Raw genomic sequence first — 11,090 nt, 5'->3', positions numbered from 1 at the left:
TCTTTGAGAGAGCTTTGCAGATTATTTTAAGGTCTACATTTAAAAGAGAAATTGGACGATAGCTTGAGGGAAGTAAAGGGTCTTTGCCTGGTTTTAGCAGGAGACTAATGTTGGCAGAATTCATATTGGGGGTAGTCTGCCATTTTCCTCGATTTCCTGCAACATGCCGTGGAATACTGGTGCCAAAATTGTCCAGAATTCTTTGTAGAATTCTGCAGGGAAGCCGTCTGGACCTGGAGCCTTATTATTGGGCATACTTATCAGGGCTTCCTGGAGTTCACTTGGCATCAGTGGCGAATCCAGTTCCATTGCTTGGCTGTCTAGTAATTTTGGAAGAGTTACGTTGTCAAGAAACAGATCAATTTCATTTTTAGATGGGTTTATTTGTGGTGAGTATAAAGTTTCATAGAAATCCCTAAAAATGTTGTTTATTCTTCCAGGATCATATATTGTGTTCCCCGATAAATCTTTAGCAGCACATATAGTTGTTTTTTCTTTATTTATTTTTAGCTGGTTAGCTAGAAATAAAGTTTATAGTTAAGGTTGGACCAGGTGACCCCAAATCCTCCCTTAGTTATGCTGCAGTAGGCCTAGGCTGCTGGTGAAGTTTTCCATGATCTTTGTGTTTCTTTGCGCCACTTTATATTTAATCATTAGTTATTATTAGGCTTTTGTGAAGGACTGTGGTTGTCCCCTCCCTAAGCCTGGTTCTGATTTCTTCCTGTTAAAAGGGAGTTTTTCCTCCCCACAGTTGTAGAGTGCTTTCTCACAGGAGGTCGTTTGATTGCTGGGGTTTTCATTGTATTAATAGAGCTGACTGTTTTTATGATTTGGTGCTATATGAAGAAAAAAATAATTATTTAACTGTTTGAACTATCATTTTAAGAAAAAAAAACAGTAGCTCATTTTAAATTTAATGGCAGCAACATGCCAACTGCTTTGCAACTAGGTTTGTTAAAGCATGTATCCCATCCGTGTATGCCAATCAAGCAGTAGTGTAGAAAAGGTCACAATAGCAAGTCTTTTCCAAAAGGTGTGAAACATCCACAAATTGTATGGGTACAATGCACAGACACACATATCTACTAATTACTGATAGGTAACAATCTGAAAAAAAAAACACTAGGAATTCACAAACCAAAACTGAATCACAAACTTCTTGCATGGCTGGAAATTACCGAGGTTATGTTCAATTACTTCAGTTAGTGGAAATGAGATCTAACAGACCCTGAAGCTATAAAAACCTGTATCAGAGCAGTCAAAGCAAAAATGACCTAAAAGAAAATTAACTACCATACAGATGTTATAAAGGGGGAAACTATACATAGAAGTTAAAAGTTGGGCCTCTATCTTTAATTAAGAGTCTGTAGGGACTGACTTGATTATGAAATCAGCTTCCCAGTTGGCTTCATTTGGTTTTTTAAATATATCATTGTACTTGATGAACCTTTGTTCTTTGCTGAGGCAAAGCTTTGGTTGCACTTTCAGAACATAATATAGCAAAATTTCATTTTTTTTTAATTGTACATCAGCCCTCCCCACTAAAAAGCATAAAAATAGATCTGAAACAAATAAACTAAACCAATACCAGCAAAGAAATTTCTGTTAGGTCGAATATTTCTTTGTTGTAACAATGATTCTTGGCAATAAATCTTTTGCTGTTGGAAAGCCTGTTTATTTCCCCTTAGATGATACAACATTAAACCCTTGACATTTCTCTGTCAATGCCAAACAGTTTATTTTGCCATTGACTGCTGTTTGGTGTGATTTACTGGATTGGGTGATTGAAGTCTGAAGAAACAAATTATCCAAATCAGTCAAGGGTAGTATGTTTACAGCAGACACCAACTGAACACTATAGCAAGGTCCATGTTCACAGATGCCGCTATTTGTAGGTACACACCTGATTTCACCTGAAGTTCAAAACAAGAATCAGTAGCACAATAAGCTGTTTGGCACTCACAGAGACAATTTGGTTGGTTTTTCAAGGGCACAACCCACATACTCTGCATTGTATTTTTCTTACAAATGTGGCAAAATTTAATGGGAAATAAATATGCTTATCAAACTATATAAGATTTATTGCCAAGAAGCATTGTTCCAACAAAGAAATAACCGGCCAAACATACGCTTCCTTACTTTTTATACAGTTTATACGCTGTATTTAAGCACTGGAAAGAAAATGACTACAAAAAAGGACAATGCTTCTACATTTTACAAAACAAGAATAAAGCAGTACAACTTATTATCACCTTAATTTGATGCCACTCCCTGTTATGACTCTCCTAATCATACTCTACTTCCTCAAATATTAATGAATGAAGGTTCAGCTCTTAGAAAGCTGAATCCGGTCACATTATGCAGATCTGAGCACGTCTCTCCGAAGACAAAAGAGCACATGGCTGAAACCACGGGGAACATGCAACTCATAAACAAGGTTAAAAGGGGTTAACAATTGGTGTGAAGTGTTCTTCGAGATAGATCCGTCGTTCATTATGCCTCATTTTTAAGCCAGTCAGTATCAGTTTTTATCTCCAAGGGTCATGTGGAAGAATGAATATACATTAAGAGCTTGTCCCAAATGTGCATGTAGTTATAGGAACTTGTTGGGGCAACAGTACTTTTTTCTTTCCTAAACTTACATTAAATTGTCAAAGTATACAAGGTCTAACAGCATGGGAAGGGAGATGGAAAGAAGTGAATAATTAAACTTCCTTTTTAAATGTTTAATCTTGGTGATTAATGTCAGTGGAAAAACCTATTTGGCCTTACACCCGAGGGGAATACTTATGAGCTTTGAGCTTGTAGTTATATGATTACATTTATGGGCATGGTGCTAATCTTAACGTGTGCGAAGCTTGAGGCGCCAAGGTAGTGAAGCAGCACGAGAGGCTGAACAGTTCTTCAGCTTAACTGTGAACCCCTGACAACTCCAGTTGCCCTGTGACCTCCACTATTGCCTATTTTCTTTAGTTTCTTACTATTATTTGTCAAAAATGAATGAAATGCTATAGTTCAGCACGTTCTCTCTCACTGAAGTGAAGAGTTCTCAACCTTTCCTTGAACTTTTCTCAGCACTTTACTTACCAGCCGTAGTCGTGAGGACATCCGTAGTGTTTCTGAGCCCCATGAAGTCAAACTGGTAAAGCCTCCAGTATTTCTGATCAGATGTCTCCACTGAGTTTCGCTTCCATTTGTACACAATCTCATCTCGTGGGTAGCCGTCTGGAAACCACATGGAGAATTTGATGTAAATGAAAGAATATGAAAGGGAGAGAAAGGTAGAAATAAAAGTTGAAATAAAGAATACAGAAAAGATTGTTGCAACAATACAGTTTTTATTTTATGCCTAAATTATATATGTTATATACAGCCAGTTTTTGTTAGTAGTTGAGTGGACTGCAGACCAACTGAACAACTTGTTTCCTTGAAATCTATTATGTACAACCATAGTGAACAAATTCTCTTGAATTATTTACTGTAGTTTTCATCTTAACCTCTTAAAGTAACATACATCCGATGGCAGTGTTGGGAAGGTTACTTTTAAAATGTATTCCACTACAGATTACAGAATACATGCCCCAAAATGTATTTTGTAACGTATTCCGTTAGTAACGTATTCTGAATACTTTGGATTACCTATTATATTATCATGCTTTTTACAACTACATGAATGTGAATTATTACTTTTACTGAAGGTTACTCGCCATACCAATACCGACTAGATTTTTAAATCTTAATATAAAATGAGTAACGGTAGGGTGGACATTAGGTAAGGCTGCATTTTTTGCAGCGATCTCATATAGAAAACTGTTTCATGCGTATATAAAACAGGTCTGCGGCTCCGAACCGTAGTAAAGGGACCTCTGGCTAATACGTCGGGTTCTGTGTCGGGCTCGTAACTGAAAACTAGCTTTAATTTGTTATCTGGGTCAGCTTTGCTAGCGAGAGACAGAGAGAGGCGTTTCAACAGAACTTATTGTTTCGGAGAAAAACACGAAAAAACTGTACAGTCGAGTCTTAATAGCTTACTTACAACTGGGCTCGTCAGGCACTCTTTTTGGCTGCAGTGGTTATTATTATATTTACATGCTTCCAGCTCCCGTTTCTGCTCGGTGACAACTCGTACTTTTCCACTCTCCTTTTTCTCCCTCCCTCGCTCACAGACACATAACGGGTATGGCAGTCCATTCTCCCTGCAGCACGGACTACACTGCCCATGAGGCTACATTCTTAGGGCGATGCCTATAACACTCTGCCTATTGCCTTCATATTAAATCATTTTTGTGAATAATTTTTTAAAAATATTTCTTCACGTCATTATGCGGCCGCAAGTATATGGCGTTATTTTTGTGAATATTACAAAAATACATTTTTTTGCATGCAGCAATGAGTTTTGTTCACTCAAATTTAGCTTTTCTTCGCTCAAAATAAATTTCTCCTCATAGCGCACCTGCTAATCTGTTTTTACGTGTGCTCAATTTTTTTTTTTACGTGCGCTCAGAATAGTGGCACAAAAATAACGCCATACAAGTAGGGGTGACATGGGCCGCGAGATTGAGATACAGGCATTAGAGCCTCTTAATGCGCGTTTTGTTTGGGGCATGGAAACCAAAAATAGAGAGGGCATAGCCGAACATATGAAACAGGAAAAAACCACCATGTAATCCCTTTATTTCAGCAAAGTAACTGTTTTCTGAATACCACCTTTTTAAATGGTAACTGTAACGGAATACAGTTACGCATATTTTGTATTTTAAATACGTAACGGTGTTCTGACAAACCATCCTACTTTGGCAAAACGTCCTACCATAAGTAGTTTATGCACATTTCTGCTGTCACAGAGTAACTCCAGCACCAATTTAAGTAGGTATGACGGTTTGCCACTTAACTTTGCCCATTAAAGTATGCTTGTAGGTAACATTCACAAAGATAGCATGGTTTGGCACTTAATCTTACCCGTCAGAGTATGTTTCTAGCTCTTATTAAGAAAGGCAGGATGATTTGCCACTTAATTTTAGCTGTTAAAGTATGCTTCTAGCTCAGATTAACAAAAGTAGGACAATTTGCCACTTAATTTTAGCTGTTTAAGTATGCTTGTAGGTGACATTCACAAAGGTAGGATGGTTTGGCAGTTAATTTAACCCATCAGAGTATTTTTCTAGCTAATATTCACAAAGGTAGGACGGTTCGCCACTTAATTTCGTGTTGTGCGCATGCGCAGAAACAACGGGTAGGATGGTTTGCCAGGTAGGATGGATTCCCAGAACAACAGCGGTACATGTAATCCGTTACTCCCCAACACTGTCTGATGGCCAGTAAACGGTTTACTGGTAGGGCTAGGGTGTTGTTGAGTCTCATGCTAAACAACACAGTTCCAGAAAACAGAAGTCATCTATCAAATCATCTCTCTAAGATGCATTTTGGGCATTATAAGATAGTCATTTGGGAATACCAAATAGGTAAAAATTACATATTATGGGTAGAAATGAACCTAGCCCAAGCCTAACTCTACATGGGTCACAGGCAACCTAGCAGATGATGAGGTTAGCGCATGCTTTGAGTCACGAACCCGGTATTTTTTAGGGTACCAAACAAATTCCATTGTTATTATAATAGCGAGAAATTGATTCAAATTAAATAAGTTGCTGCTAAACTTTGCTATTGGAGCATATTTGGGTTGAGCTGCTGTTGCCTAAAGAGTAGTGCTGTTACGTTACAAGAAAAGAAAATTTGGTTACATTAGAAAACTTACTACTGTTGCAGCTCTTGTTTTGTTACAGCTGTTCGCGCACCTATCGTGGCGTTGGCAGTATGGCTGTGTTTCTACAATAATTTCAATGATACATCCATACAGTGGCTCAGAGGTATAGCGGTTCAGAGTTTGGTTATTTATTTATTTTATTTTTTTTTCAAACTATTGAAAACATGTGACTTTCTGAAGAAAACTTTAAAAAGAAGGTTTTTTATTTCCTGTTTAAATTCTACTGCTTATACCGGCACTGATGTGGAGGTTTTGAATTTGTGGGGACACTAGTCGTTCAAGAGAATGCTAAAGTGAGTCTGCCTCTCAGAAAGTGTTTTTTGGGGGAAGTGTTTTCCAAAATGCAAACTGTCCAAGTGAATACATTTTATAATCTAAGGGAAACACCTTGTCCAAAGAAAAATGTTTTATATTGTGAGTTGTTTAAAATAATTAAGAAGTGTGGCATTATTTTGTTAGAGACCATTATAAATTCTGTTCTATGCCCTCAACAATAGGTGGCCAGCAGTCTGGATCTGGACCCAGACACCATTCTTTATGTAGCCACACATCTTACTAGATTTTGACTGACTGTTTCTATCTATTAGTTTCTTTCAAAACTCAAAAGAGGCAACTGGGGACCTGGTCCATGTTAAAGGGTAATGGTAAAAAGACAGCCTCTAGGCTACTTTTAAAGAAAAAGATAATAGAAGTGGCTTGCCTTTTTCTTAATAAAAATCGATTTTTCTTTTAATGTAGCGTGTTGTCAGATATGTGTTTCTGTTACAAGCCCATTGTTCCACTTCAGTGACATGTAAAAGTGCTTTTTCCATGGAGTGCTTACAAGGAGAATGGCCTGCTCAAAAGGCTTTAAAGCTGGAGCAACTATGTTCTGTACTAATTCTGGAGATGTTCAACCTTAAAATGGCACAGTTTCACATGCAGGGTATTGCTCGGGGGTAGACATTAGACACAAGCACTAGCAAGCACATTGGGAATTGAATTTTCTTGAAAGCTAATACATCAACAACACTGGTGTCTCCTTGTAAGTAAAAGAAAAAAAGCTGAGCTCAATTGACAAGTTGAACCAGTTTGACATGCAAAAATGAGTGACAGCAGTAATGAGCAAGTGGCAAGGCTTGTCGTGCCCTGTACTGGCAACCAGACTAATTATGTAAATGGTCTAATTTAGAGGATAGCCATCTATAACCAAGAGGAGCAATCACCATGATGCAAGAGGGATGTAGTTGGCAAATATTATTGCCATCATATTTCTCTTGGTGTGTGTTTTACAGTTATCTTTTCTGCAGACAGTATTACCATTGTGTTGCCAGTGTATCTCCATAGCTACAAGAGCCTTCATGCTTTTAAAAGCCCCCTGAAGCCACATGTTCTTTCACAATCTTATAAATTACAGCTGTCTCTGGCCTTGATTCTAATATTCTCCCTTCCAACTCTCCAAACAAAGAAGACAAGAGAGGCCTTCTTCTGCCACATCCCTCTAAACAAAGCCAGTTAATTAAATTTGATTTCTTCTAGCTTTTTTATATAATGCAAGCTAATAGAAGACATTATTCCTCTTTTTCAACAAGCCCATGGTCCTGAATCACAACCACTTAAAGGATTAAGAAGTTCAGTATACACATATATACATATAAATAGACTAAGTTATTTTAAGAAGAAAGGACTTTCTGTCCAAAAGTAAGAGTTTACTGTGCTTAGTAACGATTAGCTGACTGAAAAAGCGAAGGAAAAGAAAAGAAAGAGCCTGCAAGCACATTGTACAGAAGGTCAGTCGAGGTTCATTTCCAGCGTCAGCTGCTTTGGGAATATGCTTAAACTCTAAGCACTGGATTGCATCCCTTGTTCGTCACAGTGACACCCAAAGGTTTGACATTTTAGATGAGCTTTTCAAAATGAAAACAAGAACACAAAACCTGAGCGACATGAATGCTCAGCCACGACTGAACATGAACCTTTGTGGGGGTTTCAAGTACTGTAAAAACCCCTGTGGCAGCCATGATGGAGGTCTTGTGCTTTCTTTTTTTGAGCATGATGGAGTGAGGACTGCTGATTGCATCTTTTAATGCATGACTAGTCTGTTTCAACAGCACTGAGATACACTGATGTTTCTTGATTGTTACACACTAGCAGGACAGCTTTAGGGATGGCAATGTCAGTTTGTTGGTCAGTGAAGGTCCTACACCCCTTGTCAGGACTGAAATATCTCGAAAAAACTGGAACCCAGAGGATAAATGCTTTGGAATTTGGAAAGTTTCTTGACTTTATATGTAACACCACTGTCAGATTGACACTTTTTGGCTTTTACCAAAATATCTGAACAATTAGTGGATGAAATACTCGAGCCAAGAGGAATTCACAGCTCTTCTGCCATGCCAATGTAAGTTCAACATTTTATGGAATCAAAGGGTTCTGTTAGAAGTGAAGCATGCAATCATTGTCCACAGAATCAAAATGATTTGAAGCTTTACTCTTTTTTCTCTTCCACTATGCTGCTGACCTTTGTGTTTTTGAACAAAATGCCCTCAAAAATACTGGATTTCATACAGCTTATTACAGACAGTCATGTTCTCCTCAATTCACAATAACAATCATCTCAACGTTCTTCTTATTGTAAGGTAAAGACCCCACGATAATGGAGACAAAAACCAACAATCAGCCCAAGCAAGTACTTGGTGACAGTGACAGTGGGAAGGAAAAAACTCCCTTTTAGCAGGAAAGAACCTCTCAGGCAGAACAAGGCTCCGCCGGTCAATGGCAATAGCAATAAATGGTAGTAAGTTCAGTGACTGGCCTCTTAAATATGTTAAAGTTGTGCCACGACAAATGCCCGCAAACTAATTAAATCCCCATCATTTCTTTGAAGTGCTGATTGTCAAATGTTACAGCGATAACACAGCTGTAGAAAATGCATTACCATTTAGCCTGAAGCACTATGTGGCCTCTCACAGGAGGTCTTGTTTTAATTTACAGTGCAGACTTTGTAAGGTTACTTAAACCTAGCACTGAATATGTAACATGTTTTTTCTGACTCTTATTCATGGCCAGCATTTTGTGACACATATTCCATTTCTCATATTTAATGATGCATGCTTTTGAAATGTAAATATCCTCCATATGTTGCACCACACTAGGTATTTTTAAAGAAAATGATTGAAGCACAGCTCTGATGTGGAGAGCTGCATGAGTGCAAAGTGCCTGTAATGATGGCTTGTTAGTTTTATCGTTTGCTACCTTTTATACTGAGATCGCCATTTAACAGAAATCACTACCATAAAGAGACTAGAGTAACAAAGAAAGATAGAGCAGCTTAAAAGCATCTTTGAAACAAGGTGAAGCCACTAATTCAAAACATGTTTTCACGGTGTCGGATTGCTTGCATAATGCCTGTCAGGAATACAGCTGCTATCGAAAAATACTCTGAATTAATAAGTGAAATTAGTGAGGCCATGAACGCATCCATCAAGAATATTATGTTCCATCTCAATATATGAAACTGATTGCAGCCGTAATGGGGAGGTTTCTAATTTGCTTCATGATGAAGAGAGAACATTTTAAAAGCCTTGAACATTAGACTTTGACGGTATTATAACACATCAGCTGCTGCGTGCCTTGAGTGGTAACACAGAAATGTAGTTGGATGTTACTGCACACTAGAAGGCTGCACATGATTGGACAGAGCTGAAAAGTGAGGGACAATTATGGCTTCATTTTCAGATGTCATTCTAGTGTTCAATGACTGGTTCTGGCCCTCTCTCTCTCTGTCTACCCTCCTGCTCCCCTACAGCAGCGCTTCATATCGTGGACCATCTGCCGTGGAATATGCCACTTATAGGCTGGCAACTCATCTATGCGTAACAGAAGGAGACGACCTGAGAGAAACACTTGCTGCTCAGTTGTACTGCACCGTTAAGACTGATGGAAATTGGCTTTTTTGGAGCCTTGAAATGGATAAACAGGTTATCAAAAACACATGTGCAGAGATGGATGCTGTCTCCAGAATAGGGGACATTCAAATAAATAAATATAAAATAAGAATTTCTTGAAATTCATTCTATGACAGATACAAATGTAGTTTCTGTTGCTCCATAAAGGGAACCTATCGTGCTAATTCCCAGCCACAAATTTTTATTCTAGAGGTGAGTCACAGATAAACTGTAAGAAATGAACAGGAGATTCATAGTTCAAAATAACCTTTATCTTACACTATTCTATTCTCCCTCCCTTTAAGCCAATGTTCCATTTGTTTACACAGGGGTTGTGCAGGGGTAATTCAGCTTCAGTGGCTAAATTAAAACTGTTTTTCCTTCCCACCTTTGCCAAATTGCCTGGTCATAGAGGGTTGTCTCATTGTGGGTTTTTCTCTGTATTGTTGTATTATTGTCTTTACCTTACAATATTAAGCACCTGACTGCTGTTGTAAATTGGTCCTATATACACTACCAGTCAAAGGTTTGGGCACACTTTCTCATTTCATGTTTTTTCATTGTTATTACTACTTTCTATATTGTAGTTACATACTGAAGGCATCAAATATATGAAACAAGATACATGGAATTATGTAGCAAAGAAAAAAATGATAAATAACTCTGAATGTGTCTTATATTTTAGATTCCTCAAAGTAGCCACCCTTTGCTTTGTTGACAGGGCTGCAAACCCTTGGCCTTCTCTCATTGAGTTTCATGATGCAGTCACCTGAAATGGTTTTCACTTCACAGGTGTGTCTTGTCAGGGTTTATTTGTGGAGTTTCTTGCCGTCTTAATGGGGTTGGGACCATCAGTTGTGTTGTGCAGAAGTCAGGTTGGTACACAGCTGACAGCCCTATTTGAAAACTGTTAGAATTCATATTATGGCAAGAACCAATCTGCTAAGTATAGAGAAACAACAGTCCATCGATACTTTAAGAGCTGAAGGTCAGTCAGTCAGTTCTGAAAATTACTAAATCTTTGACTGTGTCCTCAAGTGCAGACCCCAAAACCATAAAGCATTGTGACAAAACTGGCTCACATGAGGACCGCCCCAGGAAAGGAAGACCAAGAGTCACCTCTGCTGCTGAAGCATCTCTACATCAACTGTTTTGAGAAGACTGCGCGAATCAGGCCTTTGTGGTCAAATAGCTGCTAAGAAATCACGACCAAGGAAAAGCAACAAGCAGAAGAGTGTTTGGGCCAAGAAACACGAGGAATGGACATTAGACCAGTGGAAATCTGTGCTTTGGTCTGATGAGTCCAGATTTTAGATTGTTGGTCTTCCACTCGCCGTGTCTTTTTGAGACACAGAAAAGGTGAACGGATGGTCTCTCTACATGCATGGTTCCCATCGTGA

General features: G+C 38.4%; 1 protein-coding gene across 3 annotated transcripts in view; it reads right to left on the bottom strand.

Moving 5' to 3' along the window:
- LOC102192418 (gamma-aminobutyric acid receptor subunit gamma-3-like) overlaps positions 1-11,090 on the bottom strand; it is a 181,086-nt gene that overhangs the window by 51,486 nt on the left and 118,510 nt on the right. For all 3 annotated transcript variants that reach the window (XM_005739842.1, XM_005739843.1, XM_013912591.1), the window contains exon 7: positions 3,088-3,225. In XM_005739842.1, the coding sequence (XP_005739899.1) occupies positions 3,088-3,225 (138 nt within the window). The remainder of the gene's footprint in view (positions 1-3,087; positions 3,226-11,090) is intronic.

This window comes from Pundamilia nyererei, unplaced genomic scaffold, assembly GCF_000239375.1.
Source record: "Pundamilia nyererei isolate P.nyererei 1_Seehausen unplaced genomic scaffold, PunNye1.0 scaffold00094, whole genome shotgun sequence".
In the NCBI taxonomy this organism is placed as follows: domain Eukaryota; kingdom Metazoa; phylum Chordata; class Actinopteri; order Cichliformes; family Cichlidae; genus Pundamilia; species Pundamilia nyererei.
Note: the sequence above shows the minus strand (reverse complement) of the source record. Positions and strands in the feature narration are given on the sequence as shown.